At 45.0% G+C, this 26,967-nt stretch overlaps 1 protein-coding gene across 1 annotated transcript; it reads left to right on the top strand.

The window, feature by feature from the left end:
• Positions 1-590: 590 nt before the first annotated feature.
• On the top strand, positions 591-23,988 carry F2R (coagulation factor II thrombin receptor). Its single transcript, XM_075591225.1, has 2 exons — positions 591-834; positions 19,251-23,988. The coding sequence occupies exons 1-2, from the start codon at positions 756-758 to the stop codon at positions 20,438-20,440; spliced, it is 1,269 nt and encodes a 422-aa protein (XP_075447340.1). The 5' UTR covers positions 591-755; the 3' UTR covers positions 20,441-23,988.
• The last annotated feature ends 2,979 nt before the right edge of the window (positions 23,989-26,967 follow it).

The following is a 26,967-nucleotide window of genomic DNA, read 5'->3' as shown; positions in this document are numbered from 1 at the left end:
CTACATTTGATGAATTAAAGCAAATAATTAAATATATAAATAAATCAATGCAAAATAATTTGTATAGAAAATACACACAAATTGTATGCTATGCAACCCATCATCAAAAATATAGAAAAATAAAAATATAATTTATTTAAAGAAACTGTTGGAGGTGACCTTACATGCAGGAGAAAAAACAAAACCAACGGATATGCCTTTACATCCCAATCTTTATTGCACGTACAGTAATGCTCCATAAAATCCTGCAATTCGTATAGATTTATTTTTATTTACATACATATACATTTAAGAAAAAAACTTAGAAATTCAATGTGCTACAATACACAGCACAACGTGCTTGTAGAAAGTGACTTCGACGCCAGCTGTGCATAAAAGACTCCTTCCCTTTGTTAAAAAGAGCGGCAGCATTGGTGGAGGGGGGGGTGAATGATTGCCCCCCCACTGTCCACATCACATCCTCCAAACTGCAGAGGACAGAATGATAACACAGAAGATGCCCCCTGTTGGCATTCTCCTAATTAACCTTTGCTGTTGAAATGTGGCCAAAGGGGGAAGGCATTGCAGCTTCACCGCCTCCCACACAGAGGCAAGGAGGCACAGTCTGCCTGTGCTGCCTGCATCCTGCCAGCAAAGCAAGCTCCTGTACAAGTTGTATTATAGGACTGTGCACGTCATTTGCTGATCCGGAGAGAAGCCTGCAGGGGAGTTAGTGAAGTTGTGTGGTTGTGAGAGGTTGTGACTACTTGGAAAAGATGGAGCCCAGGCTGCTGCTGTCCATGCTGTCTGTGATCGGCTTGTTCTGTCCGGCGCACTGTGGTACAGAGACACGGGGTAAGGAAGGGGTAGGGTGCACGCTATTTTTGGGCTGGGGGTAACATGCATTTGCATAATGCAAAAATGTATAAACCTGGGCTGGAGAACCACCACATCCCTAATTCCAGCCCCCCCCCATTAATATTCCAGCCCCCCATCCCAGACTTCCCTAATTCCAGCCCTCACATCCCTAATTCTAGCCCCCCCTCCCCACATTAATATTCCACCTCCCCCCACCCCAGACATCCCTGATTCCAGACCCCCCCTCACATCCCTAATTCCTGCCCCCCTCACATCCCTAATTCCAGCCCCCCCTCGCATCCCTAATTCCAGCCCCCCCTCACATCCCTAATTCCAGCCCCCCCTCCCCACATTAATATTCCACCTCCCCCCACCCCAGACATCCCTGATTCCAGACCCCCCTCACATCCCTAATTCCAGCCCCCATCACATCCCTAATTCCAGCCCCCCTCACATCCCTAATTCCAGCCCCCCTCACATCCCTAATTCCAGCCCCCCCTCACATCCCTAATTCCAGCCCCCCCCTCCAGATTGACCTAATTCCAGCCACCCCACACATCCCTAATTTTAGCCACCCCTGCATCCCTAATTCAAGCCCCCCTCCAGACATCCCGAATTTCAGTCACCCCTAATTCGAACCACCCCAAACATCCCTTATTCTAGCCCCCCCCCCCAGACATTCATAATTCCAGACCCCCCATCCCTAATTCCAGACCCCCCCATCCCTAATTCCAGCCCCCTTGGCAAGAGGCGATGCCTTTTAATCATGCTTTGTATATAATGTATGGGGTATTTATTCATTCTGTGCTTGAGCTGCAAGTACTCTGTAAATCCTTGTTTTTGTTCATACTTTTCTATTTAAGCAGATATTGAAGAGTACAAACATACACTTGTAAATTACACCCATCTCCTCAATGGCACAAAGCAAATAATAATTTAAGTGCACGTTTTGTGGCTCCAGTAAGTGAAATTTAGTGGGAATGAAGGAAAGCTGAACATTATTTGGCACTGAAACCCCAAAGATCATTAAGGTATTTTGACATTCTGATTTCAGCTTTGCACAAGGTAAAACCATAGAATGATTGTGATAACAGAATCAGCCAGCGCTGCCTGCAATACTTTACATGTGTTTCACTTTCCTCGGAAATTCAGTACAACTAGATCATATTTCTTTATTTTAACAATAAGACCCACCCAGTAACAACTGGTTCTTGTATTGCACAGTACTCACATGTACAGTATAGCAAGGCAATGTGACATCATACGATACCTCTCCATTGCCATCTATTTACCAATGTGTTTAATATCCAAACCTTCATTCAAACCAGACATTATTATTAGTGATTTAACCTCTTGTGGTGTTTCTGTGAAGTTCAGAGCTATAGAGAACCATGCATTGTTAATATTGTGCTATACCACAGTATTCCATACCTATGTGCTCCTTCATGAATTGTCAAAGATTACAATGTTTGCACTAGATTTCTACTATGTATGAGAGTGACAAAGTACAGTATTATCTGTTTATGGATTGCCACTGAGATCCTACAGTATGAACTGAATGGGAAGATTCATATTGTTGAGGGGCAGTCATATGACAATTGGACTTGTTATGTAGATGACTCCATTTTCTCACAAAGATTGCATGGAATCACTATTGCGATTTTCTCCTTCCATAAAAACATCTAATCACCCACATGGGTTCCCAATGCAGTTATAGTCACCACATGGGTTCTTTGGGTGTGAAATTACTTTATTTATCAAAACTATACTTCATAAAGAGTGTGTTTTTTTTGTTTGTTTTTTATAGTATAACTACAACGTAGGTTCATGGTGCTACAATAAACCCTGATATCCGTCCTTTAACCAATTATCTGATGAAGGAGCAGCAAATGGTTTAAATACATTATTAATACCACAGTCACTCCTACCAACCATTGTGACCAAGCACTGTCATCTACTGCACTTACTCCCCCACTTGCTGCGTCTGTAAGTCTCCTAACATACCACTTACAGTAGATCAGTGGTTTCCAAACTTTTTGGGGCTAAGGAACCCTTAGTGAAATTCGGAGGAACCCCAACCATCTCTAATAGCAACTCTGATCAGATGCATTGTACATTTGTATGTATTTGATACAACTTTCAAATGACCATAAAATGGCAGGGAACCCTTTAGGGGTGCTCGGGGACTCAAGGGTTCCTAGGAACCCTGGTTGAAAAACACTGACTTAGATTATAAGTTCTCCGGGGCAGGGATTTCCTTTCCTGTTGTCTGATTTTGTTTTACATTTATTGTATTATAAATTCTCTGTACTGTATTGTCTCTTGTAAAGCACTGATTATAGCTGTGGGCACTATATAAACAAGGATATACATACAGCTCAACCCTGTTATAACGCGATCTGTTCCAATGCGAATCCGCTTATAACGCGATTCAAGCGTGGATCCCAATTTTCGTATTTATGAAGACTTTACAACACGATTATAGGTATCTTAAATACTTTATTGTACAATGCATACAATTGTACATTATTTCTAATGCGATCCGCTTATAGCGCGATGTGATTCTTTGGACCCCAAGCTCAGCGTTATAAGGGGGTTGAGCTGTACTCACATGCATATTTTGATTAGCAATGTGCATTAAGCTTGATCATTGTACCCAGGTCAGATAAGAGATGAATTTGCTCCCCTTGCAGCCTCCTGCAGGTCAAGGTTCAGCCCACATCAAAACATTCTATAGCAATGATGTCATGTGCATGCCTTGCACTCCCTCTCTGGCTCAAGCTCACATTATCCCTGCCCCCCCTCCTCACAGCTATTATATAAGAGCTAGGTGATTTATGCTTCTGCAAAACTTTAAATGCAAGCTCTTTCTAAAATAACACACAATTGTCTAGTGTTCATGTATTTTCATCAACAAGTTATTAGGTGTGTTCTAGTAAAGGAATTCATGTTTTTCTGGTTTACACTCACTTATCAATCCACGTAATAATTTTTGGGGATACTTATTTTTGTTAAACACTTATACGATTGGTCATGCAGCTCTGACATTGAAGCAGCTCCTGTAAAACACAACAGACAAACTGGAAGTCTGCAATTAAAGTAATATTACACTATTGATTGGCTCACACATCAATCTTTTTGTTGTAGTACAAATAAGTATATAATCAATCACTTAAGAGTCAGTGACTGAGGCCTAGTGTATACAAAACCGCTACTTCTGGAGGGGGACCCCATTAAAAAAGTTAGGGAAACACCCGCTTAGTTCAGGAAATATTAGTGATTAGGAAAGCATGCTTCTGTAATATGCTTAAATCCAGAAGCACATACTTACAAAGCCACTGTAAGCATCCTGAAGATGTGTCCATGTTAGTAAAAACTACAGCAATATCCAAATTCAAACAGCTTCAGTGAATGAAAACATTGAGCTATTTTTTATTTATTTTTTGGTATGTAAATAAATCTAACCCATGTTTCCCAACCCTATGGTATAATCACTGCAATTACCTTGTGATGGTGCTACCTGTTTGGTTCACAGGAAGGCCCTGAGCATCCGCCGGTGTTGTTTGGGGATTAACAGGACAGGCTTTGAGTTCTGGGTGGTTTTTTCTCACTGGTACAGCGCCTCCATTCCCACAAGGCCTATAGGAATAGGTGCAGTCCCCTGTGGAAAACATTCACCCCCTCCCTGAAGAAACTGCAGCCTCAGGCAGGAGTAAAAAACAGGAACAGTTCTTTATTCTTGAACAGCAGTACACAGCATACATATCGGCATACTCTTTCCTTTGGTCCCTGGACTCAACCCCCAGGGCTTGAGGCCCCAAAGTTCTATCCTACACTCCCATACTCCCTGGTGGAATATGAGGTAGCTGATCCCACTCCTCTGAGGGAGAGGAAGGAAGGTGAACTAGAGCCCTGGCTCCACCCTACCAACACTGCACAGAACAGACTAGAATTTAGGCCCTATCCAGGGGAAGGTTCTAGGTCTGAGCCGTTGATACGGCAGTACCTGGCCCCCCTGTCACTCAAGGGAGTTGTTTACTGAAGCAAGTACGGGCAGATTTAACCCTAACACTGCCTGCGCTGGTACCAGGACTTACGTGTTAGGCAGTTGATTAGTAGCCATGGGGATACTTGGCTACACACTCCCCCTGGTGGAACTCTCACGCCCACGTTGAGACATCCAATCTGTGGACCATCCTATAACATTGGATAACAGGATAATTAACTTTAGTATTAGTGTTTTGGGTCAGGTTTCTTAACCAACCTACCCTCTTGGTCAGGAACTGTAACAGAATAGACCCTCATTGGCCCTCGCTCAGAGATATATTCTACCCGGTCTATATATATATGTTCCTCCCCACCTTCCATACTCGGATGAGGTAACATACTTTTTCTTCATTATAGTACCTGGATATACTACTCCTGGATGCAAGATAGTTCCCTTAACCACTCCCCTCTGTGGGCCTCTGCTTCCCGCATTAAAGCTTCAGGGACATATGGATAGTCAAACCCATGGGACTGACGGTACCTTTGGACTATTATTCTTTCAGCCCGGCTGATCTTAGTTAATTTCCAGCAACTGGCCTGCCAAGGTAATATCCAAAATAATGGTTCATGAGGGATCTTTTCCTGGTATGTTATCTTTAGACCGGCGGTCTGGTGCAATGTCTAGGGAGGCCTTAGGCTCCACAATGTCTCTGGGTGTATCAGTCCCGTTAGGCCTACCAGGGCCTGTTACTGCCAGCACATTAGGCTTGTCAGGGTCCATAGGGGCCTTACGTCCTTGGGCCCTGGCTTGGTCATGGTGCCTCTGTAAAAATATGTCATACAATGGATGAGCCGCAGCCCTCTCGCCAATCCACGTAACTGTAAACTTCTCTGGAGCCTGGAAATCAAGAGTATCCTCACCACTCCGCTGTGTCGCTGAATCCGAGGGGGTCTCCCGTCCGGGAGCAGGCACGTCCGACGCCGCCTCACAAAGGTCCTCCAAGGCCTTGGGGATCCTCCGCCCAGGTAATGTCATAGCGGATCCTGGATGCATCTCCCGCTCGTTCCGACTGACGGGAATCACCTCTCTGGCAACAGGGCAATGACACTCCGGCCGGAGCATTGTGATGGAGCCTTCCATCTCGCCTAGTTCCACGGCAGTGTTGGACATGCCCCCTGGGGAAGATGACTGGGACACCTTGGTATCGCTGTCGGTGGCTTGCAGGCAGCGGCCCCGCTCCTGCACCGCTAGCGGAAGTGCATCAGCCTCCTCCCGGGCGGTCATCTCACCAGCTAAGTCTCTTGTAGGGTCTTGAACAGGAACACACGGTTCACTTGGAGCGTCCGCTCCCGATTCTGCGATCCAATCTGCACAGTTCTGCAGATAGGCCGCATCTTCCATCTGGACTGGCAGGGGTGGTAGAAACACCTTGGACTTAAGGAAGGTGGGGAGTCTCACATCACTGGTATTTGGATTTCAGGCTCACGTCTCTGCCCAGGCAATCACTTGGGGCAAATGCACTGTAGGAAGCTTTCCCCATTCAGTTGTACTACCGGGAAGCCTCCCGGCAGTGTATACTATGATATCATGCATTCAGCCATGTTAAGGATGTTGAGCGGGAACAGTGTTAGTTAGCTCCTACTTCTTGTCTCACCATGCGCAACTGAGGGTGCGGTAGCTCACGTCTGGCTATGCCCCTAGTGGTGACACTCAATAGCTCGTTAACATTTTGCCTCCTCCAGGTGGATCCAGGAGCACAGGCACACTATAGATGGGCGCGGCTTTGACTTTCGCGCCGTACCAAGCACATTTCAGGGCGCGGCTTCATCTTTGCGCCAAGCCCCGTACAATTTTGCAAAGAAATCTTGCAACTCTGCAAACCTTGCCAGGCGGTTCTCCTTTTTTTGGCGGGAACCACTATTTCACTTGCTGTATTGCTATAGCACAGAACAGACTAGAATTTAGGCTGCATCCTCTTTTGTATCTAGGGGAGGATCATAGGTCTGAGCCCCTGATAGGGCAGGATGCCGGCCTTAGGCCCACCCCCCCTGTCACTCATGGGAGTTGTTTACTGCAGCAAGTACGGGCAGATTTAACCCTAACATTGCCTACCCTGGTACCAGGACTTGCATGTTAGGCAAATGATTAGTAGTCATGGTATACCTGGCTACATATATATATATATATGTACAACCCCACACTGATGAGACCCATCAAGGTCGAAACAGCTGTCTGTGGGTGGTTTTCTGGGTATGCACCTTAACCCTGGCTGTGCTCAAAGCTGTGACCATGCAGCAAGCTTAAGCCTATAGGGAACCATGTTAAAAATGGTTATTGAGGCAAAAAGTGACACTGTGTGCTCATTTGCATGTCATTTCCCAGAATCCCTTGCTGCAGTGGAAGTGCTGTATGCTGGGTGATAATGGGGAAAGGCGGGGTTGCAGACCTGCCTAAGACATGCAGATGAGCATACAGCTATATTTGCATATTTGCTTTCCTGTGGAGGGTTTTTGTCACTTTTTTTACTCACCATAATTTAACTCAGTATTATGGTTTAGCCTATCCCATAGCCTCTCTTGCATTCCCAGTAAAATCAACCCCACACTGATGAGACCCATCAAGGTCGAAACAGCTGTCTGTGGGTGGTTTTCTGGGTATGCACCTTAACCCTGGCTGTGCTCAAAGCTGTGACCATGCAGCAAGCTTAAGCCTATAGGGAACCATGTTAAAAATGGTTATTGAGGCAAAAAGTGACACTGTGTGCTCATTTGCATGTCATTTCCCAGAATCCCTTGCTGCAGTGGAAGTGCTGTATGCTGGGTGATAATGGGGAAAGGCGGGGTTGCAGACCTGCCTAAGACATGCAGATGAGCATACAGCTATATTTGTATATATATATATATATATATATATATATATATTATTTTTTTATATATATATTATTATTTTTTATATTTATTTATTTTTTTCACCATATATTTTTGAGTCCCTGTCTTATGGACTATTTGGGCTGTTTGGTTGTGGTTCTAAGTTAACCTAGTGTTGTTTGAGACATCTCGCACGTGGCTGATTCAAAACAATGTCCGTTTCTCCTGCTGGTGCGTTGTGTACAGTATGTTCCGCTGCAGAGCACTACGGGTTGCAATAACATTGGCTACAGCTGTATGTCTAATAGAGTTTTCTCTTTAAGAATAACATGTTGAACATTACCACATCTCATGCAGCCCCGGCTGGAAACCCAGAGATCTAAAAAACCACAGGTTTAATAGAAGCAATGCTTTGCACCTAACATTTATTACCAAGTCCAAAGTTCAGAATTGACAAAGGCACCATAAACATACTTGCATATTATAGAGTTGTGTGGGTGTATAGTTTTGTTTGCTTTCAGAAATATTTATTTTGATTTTATGACAGACATCTAAACACATTGGGAAGGAAACTTCCTCCCACTAATACAATTAATTCTCTGATAGTGAACTTTTCATTGCACATTTCAGAGGACATGGAGGGAGAATAATATATGGTAATGTGTACAGGAAACAGTATATTTTAATCTGAGCTTTAAACAGAGCGCAATTGCTGTTTGAAGCACATGCTGCTCAGCTGCTAAAAAAAGTGAAAGTGAAAAAAATGAATTCCTTCCTGACTCCAGTAATGTTAATCACATTACTCCCTGTACAGTACCAACATCCTTCCTAGGTTTACTTATTTGGCATATCCCTGCATACCCTTCCTTTCTAAAAAGAAATATGTCTAACCTTTTCTTAAAGATCTCTATTGTTTCTGCCATCCCAGTCCCAGAGGGTAGGAAATGGCACGTTTTAACTGCCCTTCCCTGTGCTGCTGGTGAAATGACAAGTCACCGACGGAGTCTCAGTGAGCAATAAGCTCCTTTCAAGATTGCTACTGTCCCTCAATGTTGCAAGTCTTTGGCCGCGATTATAGTGTCCGCGTGCGCTGCGAACAAAAAGCCGTACCTATATGAGGCAGGTCATAGAGCGCTTGACCAAGCGCGATTTTTGAAAATACAATTGAATTAGTTTTGTTCCGCGCGTCACGTGAGCGGCTCAACCAATGAAGGTGAACCGCTCACGTGATGTCACGGCCACGCCTCCCTTATTTATTTATAAAATATTTTACCAGGAAGTAATACATTGAGAGTTACCTCTCGTTTTCAAGTATGTCCTGGGCACTGTCCCTGTCGCCTTCCGATATTCTCCAGCCTCAGTGCATGTTTCGCGTGTGTGACATCATGCGCTCGGTCGCGCTCTCGTCCCAACTATAATCTTAGCCTTCAGATCAACAATCTGAGACTCCAAAGAGACCACCCACTCTCATTTCTCCCAGAGGTATAAACAGCTGCTCCAACTTTGACTACATGTGGCAAGAAGTACTTTAAGTTGCATTCCCAAGCCTGCTCCCACACACTATGCTGCGTACAAACTCTGCTATAGGGAATTAATATATGAACTATGGAGTAACCAGTGATAATTAACAAATGTGTTCTATAATCTAATTACTTTGTTCAGCAAATAAAAATATCACTTGAGAGCACAGACCGGTCACCATTATCTCAGCATACAGTGCTTCCGCTGCAGCTAGGGGTTCTGGGAAATGACATGTAACTGACCTTGTTGAAGTCATTCTTTGTTTAAACTCCTTTTGGTTTTAACGTCACACTTAACCCAATGCAATGTAATCAATGTGGCATTGAATATACATTTGCATATCCACATCTAGAATCTTGATACAGTAACACAGTGGTGCGCAAAGTTTTGACCCTGCGCCCCCCTTGCCTTCTCACCTCCCGGCTCGCGTCCCCCCTCCTGCAATGCTCCGGCGTCAAATGACACGGCGGGGTCATATGATGTCATGTTGCCCGGGGGGGGGGGGGAAATGAGCGCCAGGGGGGAGGGGAATAGCACCGGGGGGAGAGAGGGGAAATGAGCGCTGGGACCGGGGTGCGTAAATGAGCGCCGGGGTGGGGCAGGGGAAATGAGCGCCGGGACAGAGCGGGAAAGGAGCGCCGGGGGGGAAAGGAGTGCCGATGGAGGGGTAAGGAGCGCCGGTGGGGGGAAAGGAGCGCCGATGGAGGGGAAAGGAGCGTTGGGGACCGGGGGGAAACAAGCGCTGGGGACTGGGAGGGGGGGAAGGAGCGCCGGGGACCGGGGGAGGGGAAAAGAGCGAAGGGGACCGGGGGGGGGTGGAAGGAGCGGCGGGGAACGGGGGAGAGGGGAAGGAACACCCTCCCGCCTGGGCAGCCAGCCACGGGGATGGGACAGGAGGGAGGGACACCGCGTGACCAGCACATCCCGCGCGACGCCGGGTATATCAGCTAGTTCAACATATTTTTCAAAGCTAGCATGGTAGACGATTGACAATTATTTTTTAACACATACATAGATCATGTCACATAAATGGTTACACACCTATTACAGTGCCAGCCTGGATTCTTTATTCGGATTCCTGTATTTGTTCTTGCCATATGCTGCCTTTGCGCTGAGCACAGTTAGTTACCACCTTCTTTTCATCTATGTTGTTATGTAGTACAAACCCTTGCAAGTTCATATGTACAAACTACAAAAGGAAATTTAAAGTAAAACACTATTAAAAGAACACAACACTGTAGATTTTAAAATTGAATACAGCATATCTGGAGTTATTCTATATGGGGACAATCGCTCCCAAAGCCCCAGGCATATAAAGATGTATCAAAAAATATTTCCCTTTCAGATTTGTTTCACTATAATCACATACTTGTGTTGTAAAATATCAGTTTCAGTGGTATTCCTTTTCTTTGATAAATATGGTACTGTTTTATGCGCCAGTTCTGCTGCCAAAAGACTTCAATAAATCAACCCCAAACTATCGCAGCCAAAAAAATTTAGTAAGATTATTTTAGGATTAAGTAGACTTGGCCATTCTCTTACTAACCATAGTATAATAATAATAATAATAATAACTTAATTCATATATAGCACTTTCCTCCAAATGGGACTCAAAGCGCTTCACACTATAGTACTGTATATTGTATTCAGCACATAGTAAAAATCCTAACACAGTCCCTGCCCAGGTGAGCTTACAATCTATCTTCCTGTGCCTCAGGCACCAAAATCATAAAGTGACGTGCCCAAGGTCACAAGGAGCTCACATGGGAATTCAACTAGGTTGGTTCCCTTATTCAAACTCGGTGTCATTGTTTCCAGAGTCAGTGTCTTTCCTCACTGAGCCACTCCTTGTGTAGGGCTGCGTTAGCGAGGCTCATACCAAGAAGAGCAGAGTGCCAGAAAAGGAGGTGGAGGTGTGGGTGATAGTTTCTGTTTTTCCTCTTAGTGAATATTATGATAAATACCTGGATATTTAGACATATATAAATGGATCCAGCTGTAATTGATTATCCTGCTACAGCAGGGCAGACAGGAAGCCTGGAGTGTAATTAATAACTCCCACACATGAATAATACAAGCTTTAGCCTCCTAATTGAATTACATTTGAAACCACTATAAAACATGGTTTAGGAAGTTTTGCATGCAGTACTGTATAAGTTGCTAATGGGGACTCAGGCTTTAAAAAAAGGTTTTAAGAAAAACACAGAAATCAAAGTAGTAAATATAATAAAAATGTTTTTCACACTAGTTTACATTCCCCCCCCCCCCCCCCATTTATCCTTGGAAATTATATCATTCACTTTTTTTACTCTCCCAACAAAACCTATAGATTGCAAACAAACACGTAGCAAAAAGAAAAGAAACCTAAAAAGGAAAAAAAAAAGAATTGTTAAAAGTCCTTGGCAACTAAAAATATTTGTATTTAGAATAGAAAATACTGCAACGCGTTTTTTTTTTTTTTTTTTTTAATTCGTGTGTAGGCCGTCCTCGCTATCCGCAGGTCTGTTATCCGTTGAACGGATTATCTGGCGCTGCAAAATGCGGAACCCATTATCCGACGTCAGAACCACAAACCTCAGGAAACTGGCTTCACCAAGGAGTCTTAACAGCGCTCACCGGCGCGGATTAACATTGGGCCCGCAATCCGAAGGCAGTTTGCCGGACGGATTCCGGCAGATAACCGAAGACCGCCTGTATGAGGTTTTCTTTTAAGTCAGTTGTGCGCAAACTGGGGGGCGCAGGGTCTCTGCAGCCTGGGTGCGGCGAAACATGCTGTGCGCAGGCGGCAGCAAAACATGATGGGGGTGTGGGGGCTTTGGAGGTACGTCGGCTTCAAAAGAACCCTGTCAGATAGCTTGTGGATCGGAAGAAGAGGGGCAGAACACAGGAGGGATGCGGGGAGGAGCAGGCCCCAGCGGGCTGACGTGGAGTGTCCCTGTGTCCTGTGTCTGGCAGCGCTCTGCAGACAGAGCAGGGATAGGAGAGATCAGGGGCTGGTCAAGTGTGTAGCAGGGCTGTGTGTACTGAGCTTGCTGCATGTGATAGGTCAGCATTTAGTGTCTTAGATTGTAAGCTCTTCGGGGCAGGGATTTCCTTTCCTATTGTCTGATTTTGCTGCACTTACGGTATAATTATTATTCCCTGTACTGTATTCTTTGTGAAGCGCTGAGTACACTTTTGGCGCTATATAAATAAAGACATACAATACAGTGTGTGGAATTGGAAGAGTTGTTTGTTAATCAGTGACAGAGCACAGACTGCTAATAAATAAATAATCTCGAACTCCTTCTTCACCCCCCACCCCCCTGCTTAAAGGCTCCAGTTAAAGGTGCAGTCACATTCCAGAGACCCACTCTGGCATTACAATAAAGTGAAATCACTCAGCCATTCAACATGCACAAAGTGCAAAGATTGTTTCAGGATTAAAGAAACATCTACTAGCTTTTCATATATCAGGGAATGTACCCTCTCTATACAGCTGTATGGTCTAGCTCAGCGGTGCGCAAACTGTGGGGCGCGACCCCCAGGGGGGGCGCAAGACTGCCGGTGGGGGGGCGCGGGGTTTACAGAGGCCCCGCGCGCTTCCCGAAGGCACTTAAATTAAGTGCCGGGGGAGCTGCAGGGCCTCTGTAAACCTAACTTACCAGTGACTCCGGTGGCTTCCTCCTTGCGTCGCCATGGCAACGCGGCGTCAAAATGACGCCGCGAGGTCATGTGACATCACGTTGCTATGGCAACGTGATGTCATGACGCCGGGGGGCGGGTTATTGGTGGTTAGGGGGGGCGCGGAAGAGAGGGGACCGCCGGCAGGTCTAGCTCACTATTTTTTGTAGTCCTGCTCTATAAGGGGGGATATAGTAGTCTGGTTATGAGGGCAGGACAGCCGCAGAAGAACCCTGTCAGAGTCGCTGGTGGATCGGAAGAAGAGGTCAAGAATGCAGGAGGACTGCAGGGGAGGAGAGTGTCCTGCTTCTGGTGTCTGCCCTGCAGCAGCACTCTGCTCCTGCTAATGCTCCTGACCTGGCACCCTGCTTTGCAATTCTCTTCAGTCACACAGGACAGGAGGCACAGCTGACATTGCAAGAAAGGGTAGGCTATCTGAATTTTACTCAATGTACTCTAATATTACTGAAACAAGGAAAAACACCCCAACGGTAAAAAAAAAAAAGGTATAAAAAAATACTGCTAAGTAGGAGGGTGGATGACAAGAAAAAAAAGGGGGGGGGGGAGAGGTAAGGGAGGTAGATATGGGGTGGAATGAATGCCCCCCTAAAAGAATTGCCTGTGTGATATTGACAGTCCACCAAAAGAAACAAATATTACCAGATACCAGCCAAATAAACAGATAGTAATCCATCTCATAAACATGTTACAGTTCCAAAAGTTATGATAAGTGCAATGCTCTTCAGCAAGGAATTTGAGAATAAGATTTTAGTGCATTCATGGTTCTCTTATCCCTGTCCTATTGTCTTCTGGTCGCTATATCCCTGCAGTTCTACAGACACTATGGGGGATAATAATTAATGTCCCTAACTAAGCATAGAGAATTGAAACAATATTAAAGAATGCATTTGCAGCACGCGTCTATTGACGTCAATAGAAAGACTGCGTCCCACTGGCGCTGATCGCGCTCATGCTTGAGAGCGGTGATGTCACCAAAAAGTTTGCTCACCCCTGTAATTAAGTCACAATGTAGCAGTGAAAAAGTTTTCTCCTGTGAGAAGAATGGATGTTGCTACTTAGCGTGTGGGTGTGGGATATGAAATGTTAGGCAGGAAAGATAATGTATTCTCTTGATGTCTGTTTCAAGACATTCTCCTCATGTTTCCTTCCTTCACAGAGCTATTTGACTTTGGTAATGAACTCCAGATAACGGTGACATGGACAGACGTAGCCAGCTCTGCCTGTTGTTGGGATATTCTGGCACTGTTATATCAGGGTGTCTGTTGTTTTATCACTTGAAAGAATGCGGTAGGCTACATCTGTACATGGTTAACCAGATTAACCACGTACTAGCCAGAGTGGGCACCATGATGCAAGCTATGTGGCTCCCTGTGGCATTCAATATGACTGCTGTGGTATGTACAGTGTGCACACACTATTATGTATAAAAGCCTCTGAGCTGTAGAAACCTGTTAGATGTGAGGGGGGTGGGGTAATGGTGTGCGTCTTTCCTATGATTAAACACATAAATTTCACTTTTTTTTGTTTTCTATACAATTTTTTTTTTTGAAGTGAAACTTCCTTAGTGGCACCTCATTCGAACTGGGGCAAAAATGGATTGTGGAGACAGAAATGAAACGGATGTGATGTCAGTGCTGGCAGTTGGGGCCGGGCTGTGTTCTGGCTCAGCCCGACCCCAACACTGACATGATCCCAACCGCTCAAAAAATCAGATGCTCCTAATGGCCGTCGCACCCCCTCGGCCGCTGACATATGCGGTGGCGGAGGAGATAGCCGCCGGCGCCGCTCCTAACGGCCGCAGTTCCCCGCCTGCTGCCCGCCGCGCATGCGCGGTTGTGATGGCGCCACTGGCTCCAATCACCGCGGGAGGAGTGTGGAGGGGGTGGCACGCAGCCGCTATCTGCCCCCGGTGGGTGCAGGCCCAGCAGCACACTGACCTGGTGCTCCTGCAGGTCTTCCCACTCCCGCAGCGCCGGCAAGCTCACGGCCGCTGTTCCCCGCCCGCTGCCATGCCGCGCATGCGCAGTTGTGATGGCGCCGCTGACGGACGCCACACATGCGCAGAAGCGGCTGGCAGTGGCGCCGTTCCACCCACACGCTCCTTGGCAGCTGCACCATTCCGCCCTCATGCTCCCGTTCGCCCCACACGGCGCCATTCCGCCCTCCACTGACGCGGGCATTCGCGGGCCCCCGCAGGAAGCGGTGGCACACGGCGCAACCCACGCAGCACAGGGGCTCGGCGCCGGGGCAGGCTCCTGCTGCTGTTAGAAAGGGCGGGCCGGGCAGCGGAAGGAGGGTGGGGGGTGTGTGTCAGTCTATGTGTGTGTGTATATGTGAGTCAGTGTGTATGTATGTGTGTGTGTGTGTGTCAGTCAGTGTATGTGTGTCAGTCAGTGTGTGTGTGTGTATGTGTGTCAGTCTGTGTATGTGTGTGTGTATGTGTGTCAGTCTGTGTGTGTGTGTGTGTGTGTGTGTGTGTCAGTCAGTCAGTGTGTGTGTGTGTGTGTGTGTGTGTCAGTCAGTGTGTGTGTGTGTGTGTGTGTGTGTGTGTGTGTGTCAGTCAGTGTGTGGGTGTATGTATGTGTGTCAGTCAGTGTGTGTGTGTGTATGTGTGTCAGTCAGTGTGTGTGTGTGTGTCAGTCAGTGTGTGTGTGTGTGTGTGTGTGTGTCAGTCAGTGTGTGTGTGTGTGTGTATATGTGTGTCAGTCAGTGTGTGTGTGTGTGTGTGTCAGTCAGTGTGTGTATGTGTGTCAGTCAGTGTGTGTGTGTGTCCTGCGGCAGCCAGGGGCGGGGTGTGACATTGCGCACCACCTCCCCCCCCCTTCTGCAAATTCTGCGTACCCCCCCCACACTGACTGACACACATACATACACACACACTGACTGACACATATACACACACACTGACTGACACATATACACACACACTGACTGACACACATACACACACACACTGACTGACACACACACACACACACACTGACTGACACACACACACACACACACTGACTGACACACACACACACACACACACACACTGACTGACACACATACACACACTGACTGACACACACATACACATTGACTGACACAAACACACGGACTGACACACACACACACACACTGACATACACACTGACTGACACACACATACACACATTGACTGACACACAAACTGACACACACACACTGACTGACACACATACACACACACTGACTGACACACATACACACGAGGAATTCACACTTAGTGCAAATAGCTAATACAGGGGATGTGTGCCGAGCACGCACATTATAAGTCAAATTTATTTGCGTTTTGTCAATGAAATTGTATTTTGATTTTTAATTAAAACATCACCAATACAAATACAATTTCTGTGACAAAGTCAAAGAAGTTTCACTTACTATGCGCGTGCACAGCACACACAGCTTTTTTTGTCTAACGTTTCTTTAGGCAAATATGAACAGAAAGGAGTTAGAAAAAATTGCTGCACTACTTGGTACCTTAAGGCTAAGGCCCCGCTCCCTCCGTCAGCGCTCCCGCACTGCAGACAGGCGGGGCGCGGACAGACACAGACCGCGATATGCGGTCTGTAGGGAGCGGGAGGTGGGCGGGAGAGGCGTGACTTTGTGGCTTGAGCGGAGGGACCCGCTACTCTCCCTCCCCCCCCCCCCCCCTCCCTCCCCCCCCCCCCTCCCTCCCCCCCCCCCCCTCCCTCCCTCCACGGCTCGGGCTGGAGCTGCTGATTGAAGGTACAGTAAATAAAGCAACACACACACAGGCACTCATACACACACACACGCAGGCACACATACACACACACACACACACACATACACACATACATACACAAACACAGACAGGCACACACATACACAAACACAGATAGGCACTCAGACACACACACACACGCACGCAGGCAGGCACACACATACACAAACACAGATAGGCACTCAGACACACACACACACACGCACGCAGGCAGGCACACACATACACACACACAGACAGGCACTCACGCTGCTTTCACTCCACACTCCTCCCCGCTCCCCGAAGCCTCTCCTCCTCCCGAAGCCTCCCCTCCTCATTGGCTCACAGCCACACCACGTGACGCGTCGAAGCTAGGGATCACAATTCTCTTGTATCCGCTAGCGGCTGACGCGTCACAGCATGTAGTGAGCTGTGCAGCCAGGGGGGACCGGGACCGGCTCGGGAGGATTCCCCTGCTGGTGGGGAAGGCCCGTGCAGCCGCCCGTGCCGCCGGGCGCAGCGGGTCCCAGCCCTTATACAGGGCGGCACAAGTCAAGTCCTCAAGCCCCCTCCCCCATCACAACAGGTCAGGTGTTTAGGATATCACAGCTTCAGCACAGGTGTCTCAATCAGAGGCTCAGTAAAAGACTGAGCCTCTGATTAGCCACCTGTGCTGAAGCAGGGACTGATTGAGCCACCTGTGCTGAAGCAGGAATATCCTGAAAACCTGACCTGTTGTGATGGGGGAGGGGGCAAAGAAATAGAAAACACATGTTTCACAAGACTGCCCATTCAATCTGTGATGACAGAGCCTAACCTTTTTGCTGCTTGGGCTTCTGGGAAAGCGTGTCAGAGCAGCGGGAAATCATTTTTGGATTCAACAGCTCTGGAATCAGAATCCTGCTGACTTCTCTAAGGTTCAAGCATCCAATCAAACAGAACCGCATTTATAAACACGATAGGAGTGAAAGGGAGAAATGATTATCATACAAAATGGTATGTGTGGGGCTAGCAAACTATTTTCCCAAATATTTGTTCTATTTCTACTACGAGACAATTAGATCACTTTCCCCTTTCGCCCACTTCAATTCTGAGCACACAAGTTACACCGCAGAAATGCTAACCTTACACCTGATTGCAATAGGGCGCAGATTACAGGGAAGCGGTTGATGCCGTAACATTTTATCTTCCCTAAACACAGGAAGCCAATCAGAAAAGCCTCTAGCCTGCTGAACATTGTTTTGTATGAAGCCACTTAGAGGAGACAGGAGAAAGATAATGAACCTTTGGTATTTAGACGCCCCTTTAATGTTTGAAACAGAACAGTTATGGCAGCGCACTGGTATTCTTCATTACTTCGTATTTTCATATTTCTTTTTCAATCAACTTTGTCAAATATCTGTTAACCCTTGTCAGCCGTGTATTGTCAGCACGTGTCACTAGTGCTTTGTAGACTAATAAAGTGACTTGGTTGCATTTTGTTTTTAAATTGCAAGATTAATAAAAAAACATTTTTGAAGGAGAACTGCTATGAACCAAAAACCCATTTTCGTCTGTTTATTGTTCAGTCCACATTGATTTAACTAAAGAGTTTTATTGTTATTTATTTTTTATTCACTGATGTCTCTTTAAAATGTGGTGCTTTTCACTACTATTATTTAACCTTTAGAATGCGGTGGGTCACGCAGCATGGACCTTTGGCAATTCCAGGTCACGTGATCACTCCTGGGTGATCACATGACTGTGACCATGCACCAGAAATTTTCCATCGGGCTGGCCGCTACCGTCAGAGCAGTCTGATCACCCCCTAGAAAAAGAGCATGTGTGTATGCCATACGAAGTACGTCATTAGGGCACTGTAAAAGGTAACAAATACATATATAAGAAATAATTAAATGTATGTAGAAATGTGTGTGTATAGTGCAGGGACAGAAAATGCCTGGTTTGATGGCACCCAGAGCACCTACAAATTGCACCCTGGCACCTCAGCTACACAAAGTCCTAACTAACCTTTCAGTCACCGCCGTGACCTGGAACAGCGCAACCTACCCTGGTTTCCTTGCGCGAGCGCAGGTAAGTCAGCGCCGCTTAGGGGGGAAGAGCACTCCATGACTACTTCCCCCACTCATTTCTTCCAGTGCAGTTCACTTGTGACATGACGGGGGGGGGGGGTGTTGGGGGTCTGTTGTGTGTCTAGCCGCCCCTCCCCACTCATAAGTCTTATATTTTAGTCGTCCCCTGGTGTACTATATATGTATAATTATGAAATAAATTATTTAATATTGTCAAAAATATATTATCGTATCAAAATGGAATTACAGTAATACACACAAAACTACACACGCCAAAGTATAATTCGTGTAGACTGCAACTATCCTGCAACCCTTTCAAAAATAGCAAACTGGTTTATTACCAGGTGTAAAAATGTGGACAAAACAGCTTGATAAACTGATGCTGAGAGAAAGATGCTGAAAAAAAACATATCTTTTCATCAATCTTAAGGCATGAAATATATAGTAACACATAGTAGGCTTATTATACTGGTATCTTTCAGTTTCAATTGTATCTGCTATTCTTATACCTTTTTTTTCTTTCCTTTCAGGTGGTAATTCAGGGAATAATTCCATAGCAAGAACCTTTCACTTTAATGATATAAACGACGACAATGAATATGAGAAGATCCCATTAGAGGCACTTATTGAATCTGGAGAAGGATCAGGGATTCAGCCCAGAATTCCTCACATCCAGGAGAAACCAATCCAGAGAAAAGTTTCCATTACAACGGAGGCCAAAAGTTATCTCTCCAGTCAGTGGCTGACCAAGTTTGTTCCTACAGTATACACACTAGTGTTCGTTGTGGGGCTGCCTATGAATGTAATGGCAATTATCATTTTCCTATTCAAGATGAAAGTCAAAAAGCCAGCGGTGGTGTACATGTTGAACCTGGCAGCTGCCGATGTTTTCTTCGCCAGCGTGCTGCCTTTCAAAATTGCTTATCACTTTTCGGGAAATGACTGGCTCTTTGGACCTGGAATGTGTCGCTTTGTCACTGCTGCCTTTTACTGCAACATGTACTGCTCGATCCTGCTCATGATGAGCATCAGCGTTGACAGATTCCTGGCAGTGGTTTACCCGATGCATTCCCTTTCCTGGCGGACAGTGGGCCGCTCCTCACTGGTTTGCTTTCTCATCTGGGTAATAGCTATAGCCAGCACTGTGCCTCTACTCTTGACTGAGCAAACACAGCACATTGATGGCCTGGACATCACAACCTGCCATGACGTGCTAGATTTGAAAGACCTCCAGCAATTTTACCTTTACTATTTCTCCACTTTCTGCTCACTTTTCTTTTTCTTGCCTTTAATCGTCACGACCACCTGCTACATTTGGATCATCCGCTGCCTCAGCTCCTCAAACATTGTCAACACATGTAAGAAGACACGAGCTTTGTTCCTGGCCGTGGTTGTGCTCTGTGTTTTTATCATTTGTTTCGGGCCCACCAATGTCATCATGTTGATTCATTATTTGCATTACTCTGTTGGATCCAGCGAGTCTCTGTACTTTGCCTACATCCTGTGTGTCTGTGTTAGCAGCATCAGCTGTTGCCTTGACCCTCTAGTTTATTACTATGCATCTTCTCAATGCCAGAGATACCTGTACAGTTTGCTGTGCTGTAAGAAGGTTGCTGAACCTAGAAGTAGTAGCAGTGGTCAGCTGATGAGTACCGCAAGTAAAAATTACACTGTCACCATTAATGCAAATAGCAGCATTTACAGAAAGCTTCTGGTATAATCATCACACATACCAGCAGTTCCATTTACATATAGAAATGTAAGCAGAGATGTGCACTTTTTATAGCACATTATATTTATTCTCTTTGTCATGTGCATATACCAAGTAATCATTGTCTGGTCCATGCCTTATACAACAGGTTGTGTAGAATATGGGGCAAAGCTCATCTGAATATGAAAGCTTAGGAATAAATGTAAGGTGCAAAATAAAGTTTAACCCATACATTGCTGGGAGGATGCAGCTCACTGCTTTACAATGGGATGTAGGCTTCTGTTGTGTTGAAAGGGTTAATGATTGCTCTTAAAAGCTTAGTCACGTTTAGAATGTACTGCGCAGTCAGAGTAAAGTGAGCACGGGTTATGAACCAAGGCTGAAAATGGAAGGATATGCTAAGTGGGTGCTGTACATTTCCCACATATTACTGCCACCAAGCTGCATAGCAATGTTTAAATCGGTCTTATAGTGTAAAACTAGAAAGGAAGGGGATGATATTAATTACTTTGCTGCCAGTTATAGCTTCACTGCACATCAGAGCCGTGCAGGGCTCTGTTACCAAAAGGTAATCCCCCCCCCATCCCCTGAGTAACCCTACGTTTTGAAGTGAAACTTCTTTCAAGGACTGCTATCCCAAAAAATCTCATTGGGGAAAAAAAAATAGAAAATGGCCACGAAATTTTTGTTACGGAAGTGACACTGCGCATGTGCAGAATTGTATTCTGTGCATGTGCAGATGCATTTCTACACCCCCCTCACTCCCCCGCCCCGCCGCTGCGTCTGACTGCCTCCCAGGAACACTGTGCTTCTATGACCAGCTCCCTGGGGTCTCCTGGTCGGGGTGCGAGATGCAAACAGGGCCAAGGGCCCGGCCCGAAGGAGTCTGTGCTGCTGACCAGTGTTCTGGTATGCCCACATACACACAGATGTAAACACAAACTTCTAAAATGCATATAAATGCATGGACCATAATATTTTTACTGCATATTCTGTGATGTTGGTTTGGCATTGTCTGTGGGTCAGTCATGTCTAAGGCTACTTTCTCTCCAATGCCTTCCTTCTCTCTATCATAAGAAAATGTAGCTTTAAAAATTCTACATTGTTTTTGGCAGCAACTTGTCTTCCTGTCTCTTTAATGTGTTTAACAGCTGGAGTCTGTACAAAGTAATGTTCTAAGATTGCACATCTGGGGCAAAATGTCAGATGTTCCACATGTTCAAGGGCAGAATTGAGCAGTGACGCAGCATTCACTGACGTGCATGCCTTCACAGCATAGAGTTGTCAGATAAGTAGCACTGAAGCAATCTCGCTGAAGTGAAACTCATCAAATCATATGAAATGGCTTTCCCCCCCCCCCCCCATATAGTTTTCCTTAATCTTTAAAATAATATCACTGTTTTTAATATACTTTTAATCGGCCAAAGCAAAGAGTTTAAACTACATCCCACTGTCATTTGGAACCTCTGAGAAATCTATTCACTCCTGTTGTTTTTTCCCCCCATTGTAATGTCTGCCCCTGAGCTTATATGCAGGAAACACGCAGTGCTGTACTTTTACATGTCTTGGAAATATTACCCATGACATATAGTTTACATACGGCCATTCCTTTTGTAATGATTAGTGTGCATAAGTTATCTCAGGTGCCCCTGAGACCACTTGATTTATAGTATGTTTAAGTCACAGCAAAAAAAATGGGAGAAGCTCTCGTTTAAATTACTTTTAAGTCCTTCTAGACCCCTTTTTACATTGTTCACTCCCTGCTAGGAAATATTTGTCCTGGGAACCCCTAGATAATGAATCTTATTGCCTTCTCATCAGACTATTGGTAACAAACCTGTGTGACCAATCCCAGGCAGTATAGTGTCCTGAGCTTGTAGGGGGAACACACGCTTTATAAGGCCCCAAACTGCACCTCGGTGTGTGCAACCAGCGTGGGTGGTATAGCTGTCAATTACTGTGGGAGTGTTCAAAGTCACGCCCCACAATGCCTTACCTCCGTGGATGCAAATCACTGTGGGGAGCGACTTTGAATACTCCTGCTGTAAGGTGCCATTTGAGGCCTTACTAAGTGCGAAGTCCCCACCACGGGCTCAGGAAACCACTGCCTGGAATCCTCCATTATATATATATTTTTGAAAATCACTTGGAGACACCTCACGAATCCCTATGGAGTCTCAAACCCCCTGTTGGGAATCACTGGTTTACTGTAGACTGAAACATTTTAGTTGAGGACAATGCACTAGCCTCTTGGCTTATTCTTTCAACTACAGCAATATAATGTGTCCCGCATGCATTAAACTTTACTGTTCTTTAATGATGTAAAAAAAAAAAAAAGAATTTAAATTATAATATAATGACCCCAATAAACCACTCTGTACCAGTTTAACCTCGTAGCTACCAGGAGAACATTGCATGTTGGTTGCTGAAGTGAGCAGAAGCCGTGCCCTGTCGTGTGTCTCAGTGCCACTTGCATTACGTATTCGGCCATGTAGTATATGACCAAGAGGGCATACAACTCATTTCAAAGTCTCACTGACGGTAATAGAATTAAAGAGGATGAGTGCAGAATTGCTGTATTTTAGGGACTTTCACCTTAAACAGTTGCCCTTCTCAGTACTTATGTACAGCACCGAAACCACAGAATTCTAAAGGCATGGTGTACATTGATAGGAAATGGCTTTCCATAATGTATCCTTTTCATTTATTCCATCTAACATAAGATTATAGGATGCCTGGTGAAAGGACAAGTTTGCACCTTTACCACAAACGCAAATTTCAGTACAGATTGCAGAATCTCAGCACTGCAGTAAATGCTGCTACTGCTGAATGCTTTCTGCTGTGGAGACTATACAGTATGTGAATAGTTTTTACTGTATCTTATGTTTCATTCTGTTAGTTTTAATAAGAATGTTCATTGATTTTCTTCCATTGTTTAGACAGGATGCAGCTAGCTTTTTACAAGCCATTGCGTTTATAATTATGTTTAATAGCTGTAGTCAAAGCTGGCTATTACTGCTCAATTCTTACTGTTTAACATCTCACAGGACGATGCATTCTGAGCACAACCATTCTTTCAGAGCTGTAAAATTGTACTTTTATAAGGGTTGTATATTTAGAGCAAATTGAACTCCTTTGCAATGCATTACAGGGCCTCTTGTAAGCAAAGGGGTAATGTTGTAAGTCCTCCCAAATATATATTTTTAGATAAACAAAGTAATCTTACAAATATTAAGCATGTTTTTATTATTGCCAATGAATCCTTCGAAACAGAAGTGTGACAGCAAAAGTGTGACTTCATACTGGGAACATGCAACATACTTACACTCCATCCAATGTGTTTTTATCCATATATAAATTACTATGGTGACTAAATTCCCAACAGTTTGAAGGATGGTTGATAATGTTTTTTTGCTGCACTTTCTGAAGATGTAAATGTATGTAAATATGTTCAGATTATTTTGTATCATTTGTATATTTAATATATGCCTTGTCTTAAATTCTTTTCACTGAGTTGGCACTGTAAATAAAGTTTTATACCACCTGCTTTAAGATAACCTGCGCTAATAACTGTGGTTTTCTTGGGCGTTTCCTTGTTTGTTTTGTCGCAGTTAAAACGCTCGCTGCCCGTAATTCCTTGTACGAGAAATATTTATAAACATATCAGTTTAGGGATTACTGCTTTGTTTGTGATCTGCAGGTACACACGTAGGCAAGGCGGACACATGTTTTCCAAATGGTGAGTAGAAGCTTTCACAACAAGTCATGGGCAGTGTATGTCATCCTCTTCTATGATATTGGGGGGTAAAAGGCAAAAAAATGCCAAAAAGGTCGTTGCACCACTTAGGAAAAAAAGCCCTTACAGGCGAAACATGTCAGTGTGATTTTCTCCGTTTGTCAGCAATAAATTTGTTATTTTTTCACCCTCTGCTTTTTTCCTAAGTGGTGTGGCGACCTTTTTGGCATTTTTTTGCCTTTTACCCTTCATCATATTCCACAGCGCAACGCACACTAGGGATGGCACCCAGCACCCAGATATACCATAGGAGGAAGAGTATTCCATCTCTGTGAGTACCTATGCTTCAATTGTTTATTTGGATTCAGTCTTGTGTATAGGAGGTTGTCCCTGTATACTTGGTTATTTATCTGCAAAATTGCATTTCCTTGTATGGGACTTTATACACATCCATCAGACTCCCACATCCTGGAATTGTATACCAAGTCTTGCTTAAAGAAATAAACAGGGTGCCCCCTGCTGTATTATCATCATCGTTTTTGCTTTATTACTGGAAGCTCGGGGTTTATATGCAATCCGTTGTTGTTTCTGGTTTCAGTGCACCCCATATACCTTGAGCCCCATCTCTTCCCTCCTGGGAGACTCTATTCACTATGATTATTGGGGCACCTTTCATTCCTAATTGAAAAAGCCGTCATAGTCAATTGCAATGGACCAATCACACATGCAAAGCTAGCAGGGATCGTAGTGCAGGGAATAACCATGCAGAAGTAGGTACCCCAACCATAATAGAAACAAAAAGGTTGGACATCTTTTTAGATGGGAAAGGTATACAGGGATATACCAAATAAGTATACATGGGAAGGATGTTGATCCAGGGATTAATCCGGTTGCCAATTCTTGGAGTCGGGAAGGAATTAATTTTTCCCCTTAATGGGGTTTTTTGTTTGCCTTCCTCTGGATCAAGTATAGATAAAGGATAAAGTATCTGTTGTCTAAATTTAGCATAGGTTGAACTTGATGGACCTACGTCTTTTTTCAACCTCATCTACTATGTAACTTCTGCTCCAAAGATTGCATATGTAAGTGGTTTACATGCATTGGTTTGTAGAGGGTAAGCGTGTTTGTGCTGGAAATTAACTAAACTCTTGATACAAGGTAATGCAGCATGTTAACTGCCATTGACTTCACTTAGTGAATGTTCCCCCTTGGAGAGGGCAGTATGGCGGAATTTCAAAGCTACTCAAATGTAGGATTGCAGTTGGGATGAGGCGGGGAAGTGCTGGCGAGACACGAGACAGCAATCATAAGATAGGCTCAAAGTAATGCCTGTCAACTCTGAGGTTATTAAGGGCAGATCTACACAGACAGAGGGAAGAAGTACTGTGGTTACCTACAATCAAACAATAAAAAAATAATTCGCACTCTTACACGCCTCACTTTCTCCAAAGTTTCCCTGTGAAGTGATTATATTACAGTATTTTACTCAGGCAATATTCCTACTCTTGTTTTAATCCTTTAAGGGCCATAAGAGCGCTTCCATGCCACTCTCATTTATACGTAATCACTCCCTAGGGTTGGGCGATAACAAAAAAACTTTGATAACGATATCAATAAATGTATCGCCAAAATTATATATATCATAACAAATATTTGTTACAATTAAAGTACTACATCTAAATAAAATGTGCTATCAAAAGAAATGTTTTAGATTTGCAAGAACAATCATGAATTTCCAAACCTTTTCCATGTCTGCACTTCACATTTTCTCACCTACACTGCTCCCATCACCCTAAAACCACCCTCAGTCTTCCACCCCTCGTCCTGTCACTCATCCTTAGGCCGCGCCTATAGTGCCGTCGATGGCGACGACGGGTGACGTCGCCACAGGCGAAAGTTATGTTTCGCCGGGCGTTGTCGTCGCGGCTACCAGTTTTCGCATTGTCGCCGTCACGCTTACTATAAGCGCACGCGACGGCAACAATGCGTTTATTTTTTGGCGACGTCGCGGGCACTATCAAGCGCGGCCTTCGATACTTCTTCCATTTATAAAATGTTAAAAATACACGAAACACATTTTTTGACAATTCTTATATATTTTTAATATGTTCTAAATTAATTGTGTTTTTAAATGGAGGGAGTACCTACAGGTGAGAGTGATGGGATGAGGGGTGGATGAATGAGGGAAATGGAAGAAGTGAAGGTGAAAAAAGATGAAGTGCAGACATGGAAAGGGTTTGTAAATAAAGCGATTAACCCTTTTGGTACAGGAGAGATTTTCATCAATTTTGTCTGGTTCCAAAGTGCGGGGAAACAGTTTCAGGCGAGGGGAATCCTGCTTGTGCAGCCAACACAACATAGGCAACATAGGCAAACACATTCTTCAATGTGCAGGTCTCCTCTGGGACAGAGGTACAAAGTAGAGATCTACTCGCACGTTCATAATGAAGTTCTCCATGTAATGTGACAGCCAAGAATAGTGGAAAGACAACGTTTCAGGTCCCATATGGACCTTTCATCAACACAATCAAATGTGTCTGCAATTTCCTGCTGCCTCTTTGGAAGTGAAAGGGGTTTGAAGAGAAAGGTGTTAAGAGGTAAGGGGCGGAAGAGATAAGGAGAGAGGTGATGAATTTGGGGGTGGGCTGCAGTTGATTCGAAGGGAGGGTTGAGTCCCAGGGGGAGGAAGGGTGGGGTAAGAGTCCCAGGGAAGGGGGAGGAAGGACGGGTAAGAGGTCCAGGGAAGGGGGAGGAAGGACGGGTAAGAGTCCCAGGGAAGGGGGAGGAAGGACGGGTCCAG

Source organism: Ascaphus truei, chromosome 1 (genome assembly GCF_040206685.1).
Source record: "Ascaphus truei isolate aAscTru1 chromosome 1, aAscTru1.hap1, whole genome shotgun sequence".
Taxonomy (NCBI): Eukaryota; Metazoa; Chordata; class Amphibia; order Anura; family Ascaphidae; genus Ascaphus; species Ascaphus truei.
The sequence above is the reverse complement of the archived record's forward strand: the minus strand, read 5'-3'. Positions and strand labels throughout refer to the sequence as shown.